Consider the following 24,222-nt stretch of genomic DNA (forward strand, 5'->3'; position numbering starts at 1 on the left):
TGATATTTGTCACACTGACCTAATCCTCAATGATGCTGCAAAGCATTGATCCAATAGGGCTGGCATTAATATGGCTGTGGGGCTGGACTAATTATTCATATCACCATCAGCCAACCTTCCTTTTCAAACAAAGATAGAGCTTGCCTTAAAATTAACTTAAAATAACAGCAGGATCACTGATATTTAATTGAGTGATTCTGTGCTTGAATGTGTGTGTCAATGAGATCTTCTTTGAGAAAGGCCCTGAGAATTTTTGCAGGGCAATGTGACATGAATGACAAGAAAAAGTGTGCTCAGTAACTCTCTGTCCTTTTGGGATGAGGATACGGTGCAATGGAAATATGTCACCCTAACCTGCTTCTGTTGTTAATCCATTTGGCACTATATCAAATAAAACAGCAAGCTGGCTGGCACAGCTTCTGTTACTGGTGCTTGTCTGGAATCATTTCTGAAGAACAGGAACTCAGGACTGTGGAGATTTACAATGCATTGGACATATGTTACTGATGCCTGACTGTGACTTGCGTTTACAGGGAGGTGAATTTGCTCACAAGCTCGCTGTTTTACACCAGCCTTCTGAAGTGCTATTAATGCCATTTCCAGGGTTTTTCTTGGAACTGAGGTGGTGAAGTCCCAGGTTTCTGTCTTCCCATGGAAATTCTCCACAAGCCTCAACAGTTTTAGGACGGGCCACAGCAGACACTTGCTTCACTTGTGGCAAATGAAGAGCAGCTCAAATCCTAACTGTGGCCGCCCAAGTAAGGCCATCACCTATACACTGAACTTCTGCCCTGAAGATCCATTCCTGGTGGCCTCACGAGCATTCACAATGTGTCAGCTGAAGCAATCAAACGGATTGTTGACCACAAATGGAATTGTAGCTGCTTCTCTAGCCAGACGAATAAAAAAAAACTACAATTTTCATTCCTTTCTTGGTGCAGTCAAAGTACCTCTGTATGCCTTTTTGTAACATTTTATGACTAAAATAATAACATGAAGAACAAAAGAAAAAATTAACTAGAGTGCACGTCCAAAGATGTGTGAGTTAGATGGATTAGCCCTGAAGAACCAATCACTGTGCACACAGTTAGTTATAGTTTCGAAACCAAAAATTAATCATTCATCCCGACACATTGTTTTCTGCTAGTTATCAAGTCCTGACACCATTCGCTCTCATTTTGTGCAGTAACCTTTTACATGGCACCTTATTAAATGCTTTTTGGAGATCCAAATACATTACATCTACTGGTTCCCCTTTATCCATTCTATCCATTATGTTCTCAAAGAACTCTAATAAATCTATCAAATAACATTTCTCTTTCATAAAACCACATTGTCTCTGCCTGATTATATTATGATTTCCTAAATGTTTTGCTACTGCTTCCTTAATAATGAATTTCAATTTATTCCCAATGATAGATGTTGGGAAAACTGGCTTGTAGTTTCCAGCTTTCTGTCTCACTCCTTGAATAGGGGAGTTACGCTCACAGTTTTCCAATTCGCTGGCACCTTTTTGGAATTTAGGGTATTTTGGAAGACCACAGTTAATACTTCCATTATTTCTACTGCCACTCGTTTCACAGGAAATCTGACTGGGATATTGGCATTGTTATCTCTGGACAATAGGGGACCAGAAGGGGGATGACAGCTCAGAGACCATGTGAATTCTTGTCCCATAGGATGGGAGTGCATGCAGTTTAAAAAAGACTGCAGGCTTTAAACCCACAGTTTGTAGTCTGGACTGAGAGTGGAATGGGAGCATGGAATTGCTGCTGCTGTATCCCGTAAATAATTTGCTATGAATAGTTTTTCTGTTTGTAAATAAATAGTTATTGCCTTATTCATTTGCGATTGCCTGGAGTTCCTGTTACTACACTGGCAATGAGAAAAATCGGCATTCTGTTTTCGGAGGATACGTGAAGAAGGAGATTCCATTCTGATTCAAACTGACTTCAGCGCAGCACAATAGGAGTATCATGCTGTTTATTGGTAAATTTGAACCATTTGATGTAAACAAAGGAGATAGCGCACAATATATAGAGCGGATACGTTACTTATATGGAGCAAACAATATAGAGGAGGAGAAACAGAAAATGATTTTGCTAATCGCCTGCAGCACCCAGACATATAGTGTAGTAAGATTTACCGGGAGGCATCTGATTCAAAATCATTGACCGAGCTCGTAGAGTTGGTCAGGAACCATTTACATACCATACCCTCTATCATTCTTCAGAGGAATAAGTTTCATTTGATGGGGAGGCACCCTGGAGAACCCATTGCACATTTCATGGCCAGATTAAGGAAATTAGTGAAATATTGTGAGTTTGGAGCATCTCTGAATGATATGTTAAGAGATAGACTAGTATGCGGGATAAATAACGTGGCAATCCAAAAGAAGCTGCTAGTGGAGCCAGAGCTTGGAAAGGATGGAAAAAGGTGCTCGCAAATTGCAAAGCGTGCCTGGAGGTGTGTGGTCCACCAGTGTGAGAGAGAGGCTGCAAGCAGCAGCAGCAGCATTGGAGTTAAGGATACCTGTTCAAACAAAGGAAGGATGACCAAAGTAGAGAACTAGGGTAAAATTTGTCATTTTGACTAAACAAGAAATTTAACAAGTGTTTCAGATGTGGGGGGAAATCAGAACCCAGAGAAGTGCCGCTATCGAGATGCAGAATGTTTCAGGGGTGGTCGGGAGAGTCATTTAAAGCAAAGGTATAGAAGCAAGCAGAGGTTCCCCACTCCCCAAGGGTGCAGAAGCCAGAAACAGTCTACATTATGGGGAAGTGCCAGTCACTTGAGTGGAATGTGTCAACTTTAAGCAACATTTATGTGGGCAAAATGGCCCCAATAACTGTGGTACTTGCTACTAAATGGTCGTCTCTTGAAAACAAAAATGGACACCAGGACTTTGGCAACCATCGTAGGGCAACAAGCTTATCATTACCTGTAGGATGGAGTCCAACAATTGAGGTTGGAGAACATTGCAGCCAAGCTAACTACTCATACTGGAGAGATACTTAAAATCAAGTGGATTGCGATGACTCCAGTAGCCTACAGACAGCAGTCAGCTCAATTCCCATTTATGGTCCTACTGGGATAAGTTTCATGAGGAACTTTGGAAGTAGTCCTAGCTAGGTATCCGGAATCATTGTACAAAAGACTCGGGCAGGATCATATGAGGTAAGAACCCAGGATAAGACCCTGAGGAAGCATTTGGAACATTTGAGGAAATAAGAGCGGTTGGTGTCAACCCAGACCATGCCCATCAGTAATACTGATCAAAGTGTTGAGAGGAACGGACAGGCCACAGTGAAGCCAGAGCCTGTTGCCATAGGAGCTGAAGTGACAGCGGAGGATGTACCGGCACCAACAGAAGCAGATAGAGAGACTGGCCCAAGTGAGACAACCTCTGAGGGGAAACCCCAACCCGTGATACTTTGGCCTTCTCAACATAGAAGGAAGACCCCTGATGGACTGGGATATTCATATCTCGAGATAATATGGGGACTTAAAGGGGGAAGGATGTCATTGCAAATCTCGGAAACCATATGACATCCTCCAGCAGGATGGGAGCGTGCACAGTTTAAAGGAGAGCATACGCTTTAAATACCGCAGTTTATAGTCTGGACTGAGAGTGTAGTGGGTGTATGGATTGCTGTTGCTGTATCCTTCCAATCCTTTCTGGCTGTGATACAAAGCAGCCAGCATAATTAAGGACCCCACGCACCCCGGACATTCTCTCTTCCACCTTCTTCCGTTGGGAAAAAGTCTGAGGCCACGTTCCAACCAACTCAAGAACAGCTTCTTCCCTGCTGCCATCAGATGTTTGAATGGATCTACTTCGCATTAAGCTGATTTTTCTCTGGATCCTAGCTATGACTGTAACACTACATTCTGCACTCTCTCCTTTACTTCTCTATGAACAGTATGCGTTGTCTGTATAACGCGCAAAAAATATATATTTTTCTAATACATGTGACAATAATAAATCAAATCAAAATCAAATATATCCTGTAAATAATTTCCTGTAAATATTCTTTCTGTTTGTAAATAAATGGCTATTGCCTCTGGTTTATCCATTTTTATTTAATTTTTTGTCATCTTTTTCTGGTTTCTAATTTTTTCCCTATTTTCTCCTTATTCTTCGTGGCTTTATGCACCTTTTCTTTCTGAGTTAGCCACGGTAGGTTCATCCTCTGCATGGAGTTTTTCTTTCTCAATAGATGAGTGGGAAAGCAAATTGCGTGGAGGACACAGAGAGTCTGCAGAGAGATTTGGATAGGCTAAGTGAGTGGGCAAGGATCTGGCAGATGGAGTATAATGTTGGTAAGTGTGGGGTTATCCACTTTGGAAGGAATAATAGTAAAATCGACTATTATTTAAACGGTTAAAAAGTTACAACATGCTACTGTGCAGAGGGACCTGGGGGTCCTTGTGCATGAATCACAAAAACTCAGTTTGCAGGCGCAGTAGGTAATCAAGAAGGCGAATGGAATGTTGGCCTTTATCGCGAGAGGGATGGAGTATAAAAGCAGGGAGGTCATGCTGCAACTGTACAGGCTGCACCTAGAGTACTGTGTACAGTTTTGGTCCCCTTATTTAAGAAAGGATATATTAGCTTTGGAGGGGTTACAGAGAAGGTTCACCAGGTTGATTCCGGAGATGAGGGGGTTAGCTTATGAGGAGAGATTGAGTAGATTGAGCCTGTACTCATTGGAGTTTAGAAGGTTGAGGGGAGATCTTATAGAGACATATAAGATAATGAAGGGGCGAGACAGGGTAGAAGCAGCGAGGTTATTTCACTTACAATGGAAACAAGAACTAGGGGACATAGCCTCAAAATACGGGGGAGTCAATTTAGAACAGAGTTGAGGAGGAACTTCTTCTCCCAGAGGGTAGTGAATCTTTGGAATTCTCTGCCCAATGAAGCAGTAGAGGCCACCTTGTTAAATGTGTTTAAGTCACAGATAGATAGGTTTTTAACAATTAAGGGTTATGGGGAACGGGCGGGTAAGTGGAACTGAACCCATTATCAGATCAGCCATGATCTTATTGAATGGCGGAACAGGCTTGAGGGGCCAGATGGCCTACTCCTGCTCCTATTTCTTATGTTCTTATAGAATATATCTTTGTTGAGAATTATGAAATATCTCATAAAATGTTTGCCACTGTATATCTACTACCTTGCCTATTAATTCATTTCCAAGTTAACTTTGACTCTATCTTCAAACCCTTGTAATTGCCTTTACTTAAGTTTAAAACACAGTTTTCTTACCTTCAAAATGAATGTGAAATTCCATCATGTTATGCTCACTCTTCCCCATTTATTATGAGATTATTAATTAATATTTTCTCAATATACATTACCATATCTAAAAAAAGCATTTTCCCTGGTTTGTTTCACCAGATATAATCCTAAGAAACTATCCTGAATAGGCTCTATGAACTCACCTTCAAGACTCTGTTTGCCAATCTCATTTGTTCAGTCTCCCATGATCATTACAGTATCTTTCTTACAAGCCCCATTTTTTATAAAGAATATATTCTGTAGCTACTTTTAGGGACCCTATAGACTATTTCATGCACTGACCTTTTTCCCTTGCTATTTCTAATCTCTCCATATTTAAAAAAAAATATTTGTGGGACATTAGCGTCACTGGTAAGGCCAGTATTTATTGGCCATCCCTCATCACCTTTATACTGTGGTTCTGGAGTCACATTGATCCACTGGAGCAAGCTGAGAGGGGTGATTGAAAAGCAGCAGTGCTGGTAAGAGATTAATTGGATTAATTGAATTGTTTATTTATTTAATTAGTCAGCTAGTGTGTGTATTTTTTTGGCCTTTACTTTAACAGCAGTTTTTCAAGTTTAAAGTGAAAACTAGAAGTGGGCAGCAAAGGAGTCTGGGAAGGGTTTTTATTTTAACTTTAAAAGTCAGTTACCTGGGTGGTTCCCCCTCAGTAGTAGTTTTTTTTTCTCTCGGGCCCCTAGCCCTATAAATTGGTGCAGAGGAGATACCCGATCCTCTACACTGGTAGAGGATCCCACCCTTCCATCCTCCTCTAACCTAATTATAAGTGTGGGGAAGTTTTTTGTTTTCTTTTTTTCTTGCTGGTAATGGCTTCAGGGATGGCAGTTCAGGCAGTATGCTGCATCTCCTGTGGGATGTATGTGGTGAGGAAATCCAGTAGTGTTTCAGGAGATTTTAGTTGTAAGAAGTGCATTAGATTGCAGCTTCTGGAGGAGCGTGTAAAGGAGCTGGAGGGGGAGGTAGAGGAACTCCGCATAATTCGGGAGGCGGAGGTGGAAGTTGATAGGAGTTATAGAGAAATAGTAACTCCTAGAAATGAGGCTTGGGTCAATGCCAGGAGGAGGGGTAAGAAGCAATCGGGAAGACAATCCCCTGGGGCGGTTCCCCTCCATAATAGGTTTTCGGTGCTGGAGGCTACAGTTGAGGAGGAATCAACTGAGCATAGAGAGCAGATCTCTGGGGGTGAGCCGAGTGAGAAAGCTCAGGTGGTTAGGGGCTGTAAAAGACTGGGCCTTGTGATTGGGGACTCCACAATTAAGGGGACAGATAGGAGGGTCGGAACTAAAGGTAGGGACTCAGGGTTGGTGTGTTGCCTACCAGGGGCTGGGGTCCGGGATGTGTCTGACAGGGTATTCAGGACTCTTAGGGGGGAGGGAGATAAACCACAAGTTATTGTACATGTGGGGACACACGACATAGGGAGGATAGGGGAAGGGGATATTAGGCAGGGATTTATGGAGTTGGGGTGGAAACTAAAGGCCAAGACTGACAGAGTGGTTATCTCTGGACTCTTGCCTGTACCACGGGATAGTTTAGAGAGGAATAGAGAGAGGGAAGGTTTGAATTCATGGCTGAGGGGATGGTGCAGGAGGGAGGGGTTCAGGTACTTAAGCAATTGGGGCTCGTACTGGGGAAGGTGTGACCTCTATGAGAAGGATGGTCTACACCTTAATCAGAAGGGGACCAATATCCTGGGGGGTAAATTTGCTAAGGCCATGCAGGGAGGTTTAAACTGATTCGGGGGGGGGGAGGGATCCTGAGTAGTGGGGCTGAAAGTGAGGGATGCATGGATGGGGACTGCAATGCACGGCATTGCAGAGGTGGGGTGGAGCAGGGTTTGAAATGTGTATACTTCAATGCCAGGAGTATTCGCAATAAAGTGGGTGAACTTGCAGCGTGGATCAGTACCTGGGACTTCGATGTTGTGGCTATTTCAGAGACATGGATAGAGCAGGGGCAGGAATGGATGCTGCAGGTCCCGGGGTTCAAATGTTTTAGTCGAAGTAGGGAAGGAGGTAGAAGAGGGGGAGGAGTAGCATTATTGGTCAGAGATTGTATCACAGTGTCAGAGAGGAGGTTTGATGAGGACTTATCTGTTGAGGTAGTATGGGCGGAGATTAGAAATAGGAGAGGAGAGGTCACCCTGTTGGGAGTCTTTTATAGACCTCCTAAAAGTTCTAGAGAGGTTGAGGAAAGGATTGCGGAGTCAATCCTGCTTAGGAGTGAAAGTAATAGGGCAATTGTTATGGGGGATTTTAACTTGACTAATATTGACTGGAATTGTTATAGCTCTAGCTCGTTAGAGGGGTCAGTTTTTGTTCAAAGCGTGCAGGAAGGTTTTTTGACTCAGTATGTAGACAGGCCAACTAGAGGTGAGGCTATATTGGATCTGGTGCTGGGAAATGAGCCAGACCAGGTGCTAGACTTGGAAGTTGGTGTGCATTTTGGTGATAGTGACCACAATTCGGTTACGTTCACCTTAGTGATGGAAAGGGATAGGCATGAACCTCGGGCCAGTGGTTTTAGCTGGGGGAAGGGTAATTATGAGGCTATTAGGAGAGAATTAGGAAACATAGGTTGGACTAGGAGATTACAGGGACTGGGAACGTCCGACATGTGGAGTTTTTTCAAGGAGCAGCTACTGCGAGTCTGTGATAGGTATGTCCCTGTCAGGCAAGGAGGAATTGGTAGGGCTAGGGAACCGTGGTGCACCAAAAAAGTTTCTTTGTTGGTTAAAAAGAAAAAGGAGGCTTATGTTCGGATGAGACGTGAGCACTCGGGTAGTGCACTAGAAAGCTTTAGATTGGCTAAGAGGGAGTTGAAGAGCGAGCTTAGAAGGGCTAAAAGGGGACATGAGAAGACTTTGGCGGATAGGGTTAAAGAGAATCCTAAGGCGTTCTATAGGTATGTCAAGAACAGAAGGTTGGTTAGGGCAAGTTTAGGGCCAGTTATAGATGGCAGAGGGAAGTTATGTGTGGAACCGGAGGAGATTGGTGAAGCATTGAACCAATATTTCTCCTCGGTGTTCACGCAAGGGGACATGAATATAGCTGAGGAGGACACTGGGTTGCAAGGGAGTAGAATAGACAGTATTACAGTTGATAAGGAGGATGTGCAGGATATTCTGGAGGGTCTGAAAATAGATAAATCCCCTGGTCCGGATGGGATTTATCCAAGGATTCTCTGGGAGGCAAGAGAAGTGATTGCAGAGCCTCTGGCTCTGATCTTCAGGTCGTCGTTGGCCTCTGGTATAGTACCAGAAGATTGGAAGTTAGCGAATGTTGTCCCATTGTTTAAGAAGGGGAACAGAGACTTCCCCGGGAATTATAGACCGGTGAGTCTCACTTCTGTTGTCGGCAAGATGTTGGAAAAAATTATAAGGGATAGGATTTATAGTTATTTGGAGAGTAATGAACTGATAGGTGATAGTCAGCATGGTTTTGTGGCAGGTAGGTCGTGCCTTACTAACCTTATTGAGTTTTTTGAGAAAGTGACCAAGGAGGTGGATGGGGGCAAGGCAGTGGACGTGGTATATATGGATTTTAGTAAGGCGTTTGATAAGGTTCACCATGGTAGGCTTCTGCAGAAAATGCAGATGTATGGGATTGGGGGTGATCTAGGAAATTGGATCAGGAATTGGCTAGCGGATAGGAAACAGAGGGTGGTGGTTGATAGTAAATATTCATCATGGAGTGCGGTTACAAGTGGTGTACCTCAGGGATCTGTTTTGGGGCCACTGCTGTTTGTAATATTTATTAATGATCTGGATGAGGGTATAGTTGGGTGGATTAGCAAATTTGCTGATGACACCAAAGTCGGTGGTGTGGTAGACAGTGAGGAAGGGTGTCGCAGTTTGCAGGAAGACTTAGACAGGTTGCAAAGTTGGGCCGAGAGGTGGTGGATGGAGTTTAATGCGGAGAAGTGTGAGGTAATTCACTTTGGTAGGAATAACAGATGTGTTGAGTATAGGGCTAACGGGAGGACTTTGAATAGTGTGGAGGAGCAGAGGGATCTAGGTGTATGTGTGCATAGATCCCTGAAAGTTGGGAATCAAGTAGATAAGGTTGTTAAGAAGGCATATGGTGTCTTGGCGTTTATTGGTAGGGGGATTGAATTTAGGAGTCGTAGCGTTATGTTGCAACTGTACACAACTCTGGTGCGGCCGCACTTGGAGTACTGTGTGCAGTTCTGGTCCCCACATTACAGGAAGGATGTGGAGGCTTTGGAGAGGGTGCAGAGGAGGTTTACCAGGATGTTGCCTGGTATGGAGGGGAGATCCTATGAGGAGAGGCTGAGGGATTTGGGATTGTTTTCGCTGGAAAGGCGGCGGCTAAGAGGGGATCTTATTGAAACATATAAGATGATTAGAGGTTTAGATAGGGTGGATAGTGATAGCCTTTTTCCTCTGATGGAGAAATCCAGCACGAGGGGGCATGGCTTTAAATTGAGGGGGGGTAGTTATAGAACCGATGTCAGGGGTAGGTTCTTTACCCAGAGGGTGGTGAGGGATTGGAATGCCCTGCCAGCATCAGTAGTAAATGCGCCTAGTTTGGGGGCGTTTAAGAGATCCGTAGATAGGTTCATGGACGAAAAGAAATTGGTTTAGGTTGGAGGGTCACAGTTTTTTGTTTTAACTGGTCGGTGCAACATCGTGGGCCGAAGGGCCTGTTCTGCGCTGTAATGTTCTATGTTCTATGTTCTACATGTAGGCCAGACCAGGTAAGGATGGCAGCTTTCCTTCCCTAAAGGGCATTAGTGAAACAGATGGGTTTTTCCGACAATTGACAACGGTTTCATGGTCATCAGTAGATTCTTAATTCCAGATTTTTTTTATTGAATTCAAATTCCACCATCTGCCGTGGCGGGATTCGAACCTGGGTCCCTAGAATATTAGTTGAGTTTCTGGATTAATAGTCTAGCGATAATACCACTAGGCATTGATACAACTTACGAACTAGGAGCAGGAGTAGGCCAACTGGCCCCTGGAGCCTGCTGCGCCATTCAATAAGATCATGGCTGATCTTCTCGTGGACTCAGCTCCACTTACCCGCCCGCTCACCATAACCCTTAATTCCTTTAATGTTCAAAAATCTATCAATTCTTGCCTTAAAAACATTCAGTGAGGTAGCCTCAACTGCATCACTGGGCAGATTCACAACCCTTTGGCTGAAGAAGTTCCTCCTCAACTCAGTCCTATATCTGTTCCCCCTTATTATGAGGCTATACCCCCTAGTTCTAGTTTCACCTGCCAGTGGAAGCAACTTCCCTGCTTCTATCTTATTTATTCCCTTCATAATCCTATATGTTTCAATAAAATCTCTCCTCATTCTTCTAAATTCCAATGAGTATAGTCCCAGTCTACTTAGTCTCTCCTCATAATCCAACCCTCTCAACTCCAGAATTAACCTAGTGAATCTCCTCTGTACCACCTCCAGTGCCAATATATCCTTTCTCAAGTAAAGAGACCAAAACTGTCATCAGTGCTGTCATGAGGCCTCACCAGCACCTTTGTGACATCTTGATTGTTCAAACCAAGATCATTTCTCAGTACTGTATGATCCTGCCATTTATGTCGGAGTAAGAAGTTTAACAACACCAGGTTAAAGTCCAACAGGTTTATTTGGTAGCAAAAGCCACACAAGCATCTCCACATCATGACTACCAAACCTGTTGGACTTTAACCTGGTGTTGTTAAACTACTTACTGTGTTTACCCCAGTCCAACGCCGGTATCTCCACATCATTTATGTCGGAAGCAGCTTAAGGCAGATTTGAAATTGTGGTTTGCACTGGCACAGTGGCACAGTGGTTAGCACTGCTGCCTCACAGCACCAGGGACCCGGGTTCAATTCCAGCCTCGGTTCACTGTCTGTGTGGAGTTTGCACATTCTCCCTGTGTCTGCATGGGTTTCCTCCGGGTGCTCCGGTTTCTTCCTACAGTCCAAAGTTATGCGGGTTAGGTCGATTGGACATGCTAAATTGACCCTAGTGTTAGGGGATTAGCAGTGTAAATATGTGGGGGTTACGGTGAAAAGGGCCTTGGAGGGATTGTGGTTGGTGCAGACTCGATGGGCCGAATGGCCTCCTTCTGCACTGTAGGGATTCTATGATTCTGTGGTCTCAAACTGTTATTGTGCCCATGACTATTTCCTGTAGCTGCTCAGGAAGTCCTGACATCGTGATTTTTAGGTTTTCCATTGAAAATCCGTGTGGTCTTCGAAATAATTCATCATCGTTTTTCAATGTAGGGATTTGTTAGTGACAGTGGGATGTTAATGTAAGCAGGATTCTTCTTAGCAAATTTCTCAATGAGTATTGGCTACACTCTTGATTTTGGTGCAGGGTTTTGGCAGACAATGCTTCTTGCCACATTGTAAAAGTTGACAACAAGCGGAACTGAGGCTGAGATATGGCAACCATTAGTGGATTGAGCAGGATGTTAATTATAACCCCATGGGAGACCCCTGGGAGCATTTTCCTTAAAAAAAAATAGAGAGTCAAGGAAAAGAACAGTTCAGCTTTAAGACTGGGTTGAGAATGCGTCTGGAGAACACGTGACGAGTGGGCACTGATTCCAGTGGAGCTCTGCAGGGAAATTTACATCAATCAAGAGGTACATACTGTTGTTAAGCTACTAAAGTTAATGGGACTGGTCATATATCTGAATGCCAGCTTCACTCAGCTGGTAAAAGTCTTACCTCTGAGTGAAATGTTTTAGGCTCCACTTCATGATGAGAATATTAATCGATGTTAACATTACAATGTCGAGGTGGTGCCGCATTGCTGGAGGTCTTCGTCTTTTAAACCAAGGTCCCGGTTGCCTGTGTAGGTGAACATTAAAGATCAAAAGCACTAATCAAAAAGAACAAAGAGTTCTCTTGGTATCCTGGCCAGCATTCCTCCCTCAGGCAAAACACCGAAACCAGTTTAACTGGTCACTTATCCCATTTTAAGGGATGGTAGCATAGTGGTAATGTTACTGGGCTAGTAATCCAGATGCTCGAACCAATTAGAATCACTATAGCTCAGAAGGCGACCATACGGCCCATCGAGCCTTCATCGTCAACAATCCCACCCAGACCCTATCCCTGCAACCCCAGGTATTTACCTTGCTATTCCTCCTGACACTAAGGGGTGATTTAGCATGGCCAATCCACCTAACCCGCACATCTTTAGACTGTGGAAGGAAACCGGAGCACCTGGAGGAAACCCACACAGACACGGGGAGAATGTGCAAACTCCACACAGAAAACACCAGGTTAAAGTCCAACAGGTTTATCTGGAATCACGAGCTTTCGGAGCGCTGCTCCTTCATCAGGTTGGACTTTAACCTGATGTTGTGAGACTTCTTACTGTGCCTACCTCAATCCAACGCCGGCATCTCCACATCATGACCACACAGAGAGACAACCCAAGGTCGGAAGTGAACCCGGGTCCCCGGTGCTGTGAGGGAGCAGTGCTAACCACTGTGCCACCATGTCAGCTAGTGGGAACTTCAATGCAATTATTAATAAATCTAAAAAAAAAACCAGGCCCCGTAGTGATGACCATGAATTGTTGTGGAAACCTATCGCTGCACTAATATCCTTCAGGGGATGAAATTTTCTGTCCGTACCTGCTCTGGCCTACATGTGACTCCACAGCCACAGTGATGTGGTTAACTCTCACCTGTCCTGTGGAAGAGCCGAGCGAGCCACTCAGTTGCATCAAACCACCAGAGAAAAGTCAGTAAGGGTTAGATGGGGTTGACCACTGGCATCAACCTACAGCAGTAAGAGTTTTAACAACACCAGATCAACCTATAGCACACAGAATGCAGCGGTTCAAGAAGTTCAGCACCACCCATTCTCAAGGGCAATGAGAGATGGGCAATAAATGCTGACCTAACCAAAATGGAAACTATGCAGACGTTGCGACAACGGATGAATGAACAACGCTCGACAATCGCCAGGCAAGACTGTTCTCTTCCTGTTGGGGAGCACTTCAGCGGTCATGGGCATTTGGCCTCTGATATTCGGGTAAGCGTTCTCCAAGGCGGCCTTCACGACACACGACGGCGCAGAGTCTCTGAGCAGAAACTGATAGCCAAGTTCTGCACACACGAGGACGGCCTCAACCGGGATATTGGGTTCATGTCACACTATTTGTAACCCCCACAGCTTGCCTGGACCTGCAGAGTTTCACTGGCTGTCTTGTCTGGAGACAATACACATCTTTTTAGCCTGTCTTGATGCTCTCTCCACTCACGTTGTTTATATCTTAAAGACTTGATTAGCTGGAAGTATTCGCATTCCAACCATTATTCATGTAAATTGAGTCTGTGTCTTTATATGCCCTGTTTGTGAACAGAATTCCCACTCACCTGAAGAAGGGGCTTGGAGCTCCGAAAGCTTGTGTGGCTTTTGCTACCAAATAAACCTGTTGGACTTTAACCTGGTGTTGTTAAACTTCTTACTGGACCTAACCAAAGACAGTTCCATCAATGACTGAAGAAAATTTCTGTGTTCAAATTGGCCGCTGCATTTGCCGGAATAATAATATGGCTTTTCACAAATGATGAATTGAATGTGAAGCAATTTGAACCATCCTTTGCAGGTGATCAGGCACTGTATATAAATGCCAATTCTTTCTTACATATGTGATGTGGAGATGCCGGCGTTGGACTAAGGTGGGCACAGTAAGAAGTCTCACAACACCAGGTTAAAGTCCAACTCTGGTGTTGTGAGACTTCTTACTCTGGCATATGTGACAGACTTGGGTGTCAAATTGAGTTCAAAGTGTAGTTAAATAAAGTGGCCTAAGTTAACTAATTTCCAATTCTCTTCCTGCGCCTAGTGGTGCACTAAAGCAGACTTTCACCCATTCCCACAGCTAGTAATTCCTGGAACAGGTCACTACCCTGTCGCCAGGGGCTTATAGCTTGAGAGGCACCACTCCACATCCACGTGGCTAACCAGGAGTCTCTTACCGCCAGCCATTGGCGTATTTGGAAGGATTTTTAGCTTGACATATTCAACTTGTTTAGCCGCGTTATGAGTGCACCTTTCTTGGCCATCAAGTCCTGGGGTGGGACTGGAACCCAGAGCTTCCGACTCAGAGGCAGGGATACCACCCACTGTGTCACAAGACCTCATGGGTTAATAATTTGCTAATTTTAAATTTAACTTAAATGTATGCCATCCTTTAAAAAAAAACTGTAATGAGATAAATGTTTTGGAAAAATACAGGATATTCAAAAAAAAGTATTTTAATATCCTGATTGCAAACACTGTGCTGCAGTACGGGATGGCTGAGGCTTCAGAACAATATTAGATTACAAACTCCTGATCAGTCTGCCCTGTGCACAGAGTTACCAAGCAACGTCCCATTGTCCACTCTAACGAGGACAGGTTAGGAGAGGCAAAGAAAATTCTATAGATGATTTGAAACACAATTGTACTCCTTGACTTTTGACTCTGAAATAATGATTAAAAACTCAATGCTAAGAAGTAACAGTGAATGGATTAAATACAATGTATGGTAGGTGCGACAGTTTCCTGATACATTGCCACTTCCATGACTTGCAGTCATGTATCTCTAAACAAAGTTGTTTGAGTGATACCTGGAAGCAGGCCAGTTGTCTGCTTTCATGGGAATTGCAGCAGAGTCAATGTAGATTAACATATATTCAACTGCTGAAAATGTAACTGTGGAAGTGAATACCTATTGAAATAATTAAACAGTTCAGGCAAAGATGTATATTCTGGCTCACTGCCCGTAGAGTGCTGCAAATTTTAATTTGGAAAGATTTTCTTTTGGTGGCACTGACCCAACACCCATGCTGTTTTCTGTGGCCCGAGCCTGAAATGGCAATGGACGGGACTTTCCCGCCACGCGAGTCCCAAAACCAGAAAACCCCGCAGAGATCAAATGACCTTTGCATGGTCCACCCCCCCCTACACCCCAGCCACCCCCCCCCCCCTCCCACCCCCCCCCCCCCCCCCCACCCCCCAGGTGGGCAGGATGGGAAAATTTCCTCAATCTCGGGTGGCACAGTGGCTACCACTGCTGCCTCAGAGCGCCAGGGACCTGGTTTCGATTCCTGGCTTGGGTCAGTCTCTGTGTGGAGTTTGCACTTTCTCCCTGTGTCTGTGATGCACCATCAATCGAGCAAAGACTAGTTTGTATGCAAGAACAAATAGGCTCTTATTAGCAAAAGACTTGGAGCACACCCATGTCGATGAACTGGTCCAGACTGAGGCAGGGGGGTGGGGAGCAGTCGCCTTTATACCTGGAGCAGGGGGGGAGGAGTCTCGGGTAGGGCCGGCAGGGATGAGTCCAGGCATGTCACATATACAGGTAATAAGCTAACAGTGGTTTACCACAGTCTGCGTGAGTTTCCTCCGGGCGCTCCGGTTTCCTCCCACAGTCCAAATATGTGCGGGTTAGGTGCATTGGCCATGCTAAATTACCGTTAGTGTCTGGGGGATTAGCTAGGGTAAGGTCTCTTATAGAAGAGCTCTTAATGGCAGTGCTGAGAGTAAATTGCAACCCTCATGCTCGCCAGGCTGCCTTTAGGACTTTACTTACTTATCCGGCCCCCACCTAGCAAATGATTCCCAGTTCCGTTACCCAAGGCGTTACCTGGCTTACTTATTTACCTCCCTGGACGCAATAAAGAAAGAAGCTAAGGTAAAGGTAAAAGAATGAAAAAATATGAAAGGCTTGCAATCATATAGCGCCTTTTTCAACCACTGGTTGTCTCTCAGCATTTTACAACCACTCAAGTACCTCAGGCTGGTTTCTGGGATGGCAGGTCTGTCATATGAGGAGAGACTAAATTGGTTAGGATTATATTCACTGGAGTTTAGAAGAGTGAGAGGGGAATCTCATAGAAGCTTATAAAATTCTAACAGGGTTAGAAAGAGTAGATTCAGAAAGAATGTTCCCAATGGTGGGGGAGTCCAGAACTAGGTGTCATAGTTTGAGAATAAGGGGTAAACCTTTTAGGACTGAGGTGAGGAGAAATTTCTTCACCCAGAGGGTGGTGAATGTGTGAGATTCACTCCCACAGAAGGTAGTTGAGGCCAACATTTTGTCTGATTTCAGGAAGAAATTAGATATCGCTCTTGGGGCTAAAGGGATCATGGGATATGGGAGGAAAGGGGGGGTGGGGTCAGGATATTGAATTCGATGATTAGCCATGATCAAAATGAATGTGGAGCAGGCTCAAAGGGCTGAATGGCCTACTCCTCCTTCTAGTTTCTATGTTTACCTTTCTATGTTCTTGAAGTCATAGAACGCAGAAGGAGGCTATTCAGCCCATTGAGTCTGCATCAACTCTCTCTGTAAGAGAGGCCGTTTCCCCCACTCTGTCCCCATAACCCACACACTTGGCATGTCTAATCCCCTATCCGACACATCTTCGGATACTATGGGCCGGATTTTCTGGCCACGCTCGCCCCAAGACCGGAAAATCCCGCCCGAGGTCAACAGACCTTTGCATGGGCCACCCCCACCCGATATGATTCCCGTGGCAGGCAGGATGGGAAAATTCTGCCCTAAGGGGCAATTTACCATGGCCAATCCTGTGTAGGTGTAGTCTCTTAGAGTCTCCGCTGTAGTGTAGAAAACATGGCAGTTATTTGCACATAGCAAACACCCACAGGGAGCAATGTGATGATGAGGAGATAATGGAACGAATGTCTAGTTAGCATGAAGATGAGAGAGTTGCAGATCCGTTTTTTCAGCGAGTTTTTACGCCCAATCTTCTGCACCAAGTGCATGGAAAAATGGACGAGATGGTTTCCAGCCACTACAGGCAGTGGGCGGGGCTTAATTTGCCAGCAGCAGCAGAGGGAGCTATTGTGCATGTGCAGACCTTTGATGCTGCACATAGCAGCAGTGGTGGCCTGAGAGGGAGAGAGAACTGTCAGACCCCTGCTGCTGCACCCAGCCTGAAACATAGCCTCCCCCGCAATCATGAGGTCTGAGGCCAGGAAATGTAGCCCCCGACATCGCTCCAGCCGCCCAGACCAATTGCACCCAACTCCCCCACTGATCTGATGCAGAGTGGCAGCGGCCACCCCTCCCCCCCCCCCCCACCCCATACCAATCGCAGGCAGAGGGTGCAGCGCCGTCCTCTCCCTCCCTGATCGGGCTGCCCCTTCTGGCCCTGCCCCTCTAGGCTCTGCCGCCTTTGGGCCCCGCCCCTATGAACCCCGCCCACGCCAAGGTGCCAGGCTGGCACTGCCCAGGAGGCAATTCCCCCCCTTGCCCTTGGCCTCCCTGGGGGGCCACATTGGCCTCTGGTTCCACCAGTGAGGCCAACACGACTGTTCCCCGTTCATGGGACAGAACGTCTCCCAGCGAGGCCATAAAGGCAAGTGAGCCCGGACAGTTGAGCGCCAGGTTCGCTCATGCCACAATAGATTTGAATACTTTATTCAGCCTCTTGCCAGAAATGGATGAGAGGCTGACCATGCTGCAAATCCGGCACCCGTGAGATCGCAAGAGCGAGAAATCGGGCGAGGTCCTGATTTTTCGGCTCTCGCGCGATTTTACCATCTCGCTCTGCCCGCCGATGGACGGGTCAAACCGGTAAAATTCCGCCCAATCTGTTTTTGTGATGTTGAGGGATAAATATTGGTTAGAGTACAGGAGGCAGCTTACCTGCTCTTCTTCGAAAGAGAGCGATGGCATCTTTCCATGCAGACCCAAGGGAGTAGACAAAGGGCCGTGTTTTAATGAATCATCTGAATGACAGTGCGGCCGTCCCTCGGTATTACACTGGAGTTTTAGCTTTGGTTTCTGTGATCAACTCTCGAAGGGAGGCCTGAGTCCACAAGCTGAAGCGGTGAATGAAAGTGAAAGTGATTTGAATGGTGGGGAAAGGGAGGGGAGGGACATAAAGTGAAAGGATGGGTGAAAGCAAGAATGGAAGGAGCAAGGGAGATATCAGGCTTGAGAGTCTTAACAAACACTTGGTCAAATGGTCTCATTGAGCTTCAGGTTTTTAGGTGTCCAGATCACCAACAACCTGTCCTGGTCCCCCCATGCCGATAGTTAAGAAAGCCCACCCATGCCTCTACTTTCTCAGAAGACTAAGGAAATTTGGTATGTCCGCTACGACTCTCATCAACTTTAACAGATTCACCATGGAAAGTATTCTTTCTGGTTGTATCACAGTAGGTATGGCACCTGCTCTGTCCAAGACCACAAGAAACTACAAAGGGTCGTGAACGAAACACAGTCCATCACACAAACCAGCCTCCCATCCATTGACTCTGTCTACACTTCCCGCTGCCTTGGAAAAGCAGCCAGCATAATTAAGGACCCCACACACCCCAGACATTCTCTCTTCCACCTTCTTCTGTCAGGATAAAGATACAAAAGTCTGATGTCATGTACCAACTGATTCAGTTCCAGAGGATTTATTCCAATTACTTTCCTGTCCCAGCCTGTAAACTTTAAGCCCAAAAGCCTTTTACAGTGAGGGTATTTTCCTTGGAGACCGACTCAAGAACAGTTTCTTCCCTGTTGCTGTCAGACTTTTGAAAGGACCTACCTCGTATTAAGTTGATCTTTCTCTACACCCCAGCTATGACTGTAAAACTACAGTGCGAGGGACCTGAGTTCGATCCCTGGTTTGGGTCACTGTTTGTGTGGAGTCTGCACATTCTCACCATGTCTGCATGGGTTTTCTCCAGGTGCTCCGGTTTCCTCCCACACTCTGAAAGACGTGCTGGTTAGGTGCATTGACCATGCTAAATTCTCCCTCAGTGTCCCCAAACAGATGCGGAGTGTGGCAACCAGGGAATTTTCATAGTAACTTCATTGCAGTGTTAATGTAAGCCTACTTGTGACACTAATAAATAAACTTCAAACTGTAAACCTTAGCTATGACTGTAACACTACATTCTTCACCCTCTTCTTTCAGTCTCTATGGTATGTTTTGCCTGTATAGCAAGCAAGAAACAATACTTTTCACTGTATCCCAATACATGTGATAATAATAAATCAAACAATTACGTTAAACAGTTCAGCCTCCCTCTAATCCACTGCTTGATACAATTCGAATACAACAATCCGACATGCACTATTAAGTTTAAAAGACACTCTGGGGAAATGAGCGGCAATTTGCTTTGAGATTAGTCTTGTTTGTCTACAGGATAATACAATAATCTGCTTTTCTGGGATCGTTCCAATAAAACATGTCCAGCGAGTATCCCACTTCAATAATGGAACACAAAACACAACAGAACACCATCTCTCATTTTAAGATTTACAAAACACAAGATCAATGCATTCCAGCTGTCAAAAATGGACACTTCATAGAATCCCTACAGTTCAGAAAGAGGCCATTTTGGCCCATCGAGTCTGCACCGACCACAATCCCACCCAGGCCCTACCCCCATATCCCGACATATTTACCCACTAATCCCTCTAATTTACGCATCTCAAGACTCTAAGGGGCAATTTTTAGCATGGCCAATCAACCTAACCCGCACATCTTTGGTCTGTGGGAGGAAACCGGAGCACCTGGAGGAAACCCATGCAGACACGAGGAGAATGTGCAAACTCCACACAGTGACCCAAGCCGGGAATCGAACCCAGGTCCCTGGAGCTGTGAAGCAGCAGTGCTAACCACTATGCTACCGTGCCACCCACATACTTGTGCAAGTATTAACAACAACTTGTGTTTATATAGCACCTTAACATAACATTCCCAGTTACTTCACCGGAGCTTACTGCGGACAAACCAGACACTGAACCACACAAGGAGATGTTAGGGCACGGCCAAAAACTGGATAATCATAGAAACCCTACAGTGCATAGTGAGGCCATTTGGTCCATTGCATCTTCACCAACAACAATCCCACCCAGGCCTATCCCTGTAATCCCACATATTTACCCTGATAATCCCTCTAACCTACACATCCCGGGACACTAAAGGTCAATTTAGCATGGCCAATGCACCTAACCTGCACATCTTTGGACTGTGGGAGGAAACTGGAGCACCCGGAGGAAACCCACACCGACATGGGGAGAATGTGCTAACTCCACATAGACAGTGACCTGAGGCTGGAATTGAACCCAGGTCCCTGGAGCTGTGAGGTAGCAGTGCTAACCACTGTGCCACCGTGCCGCCCAAAATTTAAAACAGGTAGATTTAAAGATTTCCACAGATGCTGTAAAACCTACTGCGTTTTTCCAGCATTTTCTTTTCAATTAAAGTTTATTTATTGGTATCACAAGTAGTCTTCCATTAATGCCACAATGAAGTTACTGTGAAAATCCCCTCGTCGCCACACTCTGGCACCTGTTCGGGTACACTGAGGGAGAATTTGGCATGGCAAATTCACCAAACCCGCACTTCTTTCAGACTGTAGGAGGAAATCAGAGCAACCGGAGGAAATCTAGAAAGACACGGGGAGAATGTGTAGACTCTACACAGCCAGTGACCCAAGCCAGGAATCAAACTCAGATCCCTGGCGCTGTGAGGCAGCAGTGCTGACCACTGTGCCACCGTGTTTTTGCTTCAGATTCCAGTATTTTGCCTTTGTCTTTGGTTTAACGGGTTGTGTGAGAGAAGGAAAGAGAGATCGGGAATCAGGGAAATATCGGGAGGATATGGAGCTTCGGGTCCAGGCAGCAGAAGGTATTGTTACCAGTGGAACAAATAAAATCAGGAATGCTGAGGAGACTAGAGTGAGATGATGACAGATATCTTGGAAGATTGCGAGTCTGGAGGAGATTACAGGGATAGGGAACATTGAGGTAGTGAAGGGTTTTGAAAACAACTATGAGAATTTTAAACTCAAGGCTTCGTTTGATCGGGAGCCAATGTAAGTCTCTCATGAGTGAGAACTGAAAGAGACTTGGGGTGGAATTTTCCCATCCCGCCTGCCACGGGAATGGTAGAGTGTAGGATACGGACCATGCAAAGTCTGTTGACCTTGGGTAGGATTTTCCAGTTTTGGGGGTGAGTGCGGACGGAAAATCCCGCCCTTGGTGTGAGGAAAGATGTCGGCAGCCGAGGTTTTGTTGACCTCTCTCAGGTTTGCAGAGATTGGGAGACCAGCCTAGAGTGCTTTGGGATCAGCATGTCCAGAGGCAATAAAGGGATCGATAAATATCCACTGTGAGTGCAAAGAAATTACGGTGAACCTTCATATAAAACACTGGCTTAGCTTCAACTGGAGTATTGTGTCCAACATGGGCACCGCACTTTCAGAAAAATGTGAAGGCAGTCGAGAGGGTGCAGAAAAGGTTTACGAGGATGACTCCAAGAATGGTACTCCAGTTATGGGAATCAGCTGGAGAAGCTGGGAATGTTGTCCTCAAAGAAGAGAAGATTGAGAGGAAAGGTTGATAGGTCTGTTCAAAATCAAGAGAGTTTGGACAGAACAAATAAGGAAAACCTGATCCCGTTGGTGGAAAGGTCAAGAATCCAAGGACACGGATTTAAGGTGAATATCCAAAGAACCAAAGGTGAAACAAGAAAAATCTTTTTCACTTCGGGCTTGGTTAGGATGTGAAGGGAATGCCTGCGGGCTTGGTGGAAGTAGATTCATCTGTGGTTTCCAAGTTGAACGGAAAAGAAAACACCTTCAGATGCACGGGGGAAAGGTGGGAGAGTCGCTGAATAGCTCACACGCCGAGAGCTGGCACAAACATGGCGGATCAATGGTGTAACCACTGAATGATTCCACAGTCAGCCTTGTTCTGTAGGCCACCCCACTGAACTTCTCCTTTGAGTCCCCTGAGTAGAGCTCTTGCGTGACCTCATTCTCCAGAGGGGTGGCACCAGCATCAGCCTTGCTCCCTGCTTCATTTGGCTGCCGGCCACTTGCACTAAATCCCTCACCATCGGCCCCATTTCACCATTTTGATTCTAAGTGCTGGGCGGAATTGAAACTGGGAGTGTTTCAGATCCGACTTTTAGATCTGTTCTTGGGCGCCCCCAGACGCACTCTGCCTGAAAAAATATCAGCGATTCCGAATCGCGCTGCACAAGCCTGTGGGCGGGGCTTAACGCGCCCGAAACCCTGCAGCTCCGATCGGCGCCTCCAACTGCGCATGCGCAGAAAAAAAAGGTAGAATGCTGCTCCCCTGCCACATCCCTCCCGGGCCTGATAATGCCTCCCCCTGGGCCCCACAGACATTGCCCCACCCACCACAACATTACTGACTGCCTTATCACCCCACCCCCCCCACCACCCAGACCGATCGTGGGCCCCCCTTCCCCCCCACCAATCACACACAGAGTGGCAGCGGGATTCCCTTCCACAGCTCCCCCCCCTCTCCACCCCCCCCCCCCCCCACCCCGACCGTTCAGCACACCTGCAAGTACTCACTTGCCTTCCCCTCAATGCTAACAAGCAAACTGCATGGAACTTGCTGGAATGCTCTGTCAAACTGCCTGCAGCTGATCTGCCCTAACGAGGGGGAGCTCCATTAATAACTCAAGAATGGACAGGCAGGCAGTGCAGGACAATGTGCGCATGACCAGCCCCCCCCGGTTCTCTGAGGGTGACCTGGGCAGGCTGCTGGATGCAGCAGAGGTGAGGCGGTACACTCTCTTCCACCCAGGAGGACACAGATCCAGGGGTTCTGATGGCAATGCAGCCTGGGAGGCAGTCGCCACCTTGGCCAGTGCCAGGGCACTGCCCCCCTGAACCAGGAAGCAGTGCCGTAAAGAGGTCAATGACCTCATTCAGGCAGCAAGGGTGAGTGCTGAACCCCACCTTGCATCTTTTCCCAAATCTCCCCCAGATCCTCCCATCCCCGGCACCCTGAATGCTTCCAGCTCCTGTCCCCCAACCACCTCCTTCCTATCCCCCCCCCAAGAGCCCCCATGCGCTTGCCCTCGAAGGGCCACCACCTGATACTCTGCAGGAGTCACGCCACCATTTCTTTCATGGCTCTTTCTGTCTCCACAGACCATAACATCTGTGAGAGGGCGAAGACAAGGGTTGGTGAGCTAGACCTCTGGGTCCTCACCCCCTTTGAGGAGTGGACACTAGAGCTATCATGGGAAGGGGAGATGCGGGCTGTCAGTGACAGCATTGCTGGGCTGCCGTCAAAACGTGAGCACCTGTCATTCCTCCACTCACTTAGAAGCAACTTCTCAGGGACACGAGTTTCGGGTGCTGGGGCAAGGTGTAAAGGAGATGTACGAGGCATGTTCATTTGCACAGAGAGGGTAGTGGGTGCCTGGAATTCGCTGCCGGGGTAGGTCGCGGAGGCAGATATGATAGTGACCTTTAAGGGGCGTCTTTACAGCTACGTGAATGGGATGGGAATAGAGGCAGATGGTCCCTGGAAGGGTAGGGAGTAACAAATCAGAAGGGCAGCCTGGTCACTACAGGCTTGGAGGGCCAAAGGACCTGTTCCTGTGATGTAATTTTCTTGGTGCTTTGTTCTATGTTCAATGCAGAAATGCGAATCATGTGTTTTGCATCCCGGATTCCTCTCCCTCCCTTCCACTTAACCTTGTGTCCTGTGTTGTAGGGACAGAACCAGACACCCCGGGGCCTTCTGGACTCCAGGCCCCCACTGCAGCTCCCGCCATCCTGTTCAGGACAGCTCGGACGAGTCCTCAGAGGATATGGCTGAAGGGACCTCCGAGGGTGGCACCATTTTGGCATCAGTTTCCATCTCATAACTCACCATCCCAGATACTGACATGTCGCCCCGAGGTGCCAGGTCCTGCAACATGTTGCACAGCTGATGCACTGTCTCTCTTTGGAGGCGGAGACATAGGCGGCACACAGTGTCCGACATCTGTTCAAATCACACTCGTGCACGGAACTGTCGGGGTCTCTGCTCCCTCCTTCTCCCACTCTGGGTGAATGGCGGCCACCTCCTGCCTCTGATGGTCATCTCCCTCTACTCCTGCAAGTGGTAAGGCCCGGGCCTCCTGTGCCCACA

At 46.5% G+C, this 24,222-nt stretch overlaps 1 protein-coding gene across 2 annotated transcripts in view; it reads right to left on the reverse strand.

Annotated features, from left to right (window-relative positions):
- LOC144492405 (uncharacterized) overlaps positions 1 to 24,222 on the reverse strand; it is a 202,283-nt gene that overhangs the window by 152,421 nt on the left and 25,640 nt on the right. For both annotated transcript variants that reach the window (XM_078210412.1, XM_078210414.1), the window contains exon 2: positions 12,006 to 12,128. In XM_078210412.1, the coding sequence (XP_078066538.1) occupies positions 12,006 to 12,128 (123 nt within the window). The remainder of the gene's footprint in view (positions 1 to 12,005; positions 12,129 to 24,222) is intronic.

This window comes from Mustelus asterias, chromosome 4 (assembly GCF_964213995.1).
Source record: "Mustelus asterias chromosome 4, sMusAst1.hap1.1, whole genome shotgun sequence".
NCBI lineage: Eukaryota > Metazoa > Chordata > Chondrichthyes > Carcharhiniformes > Triakidae > Mustelus > Mustelus asterias.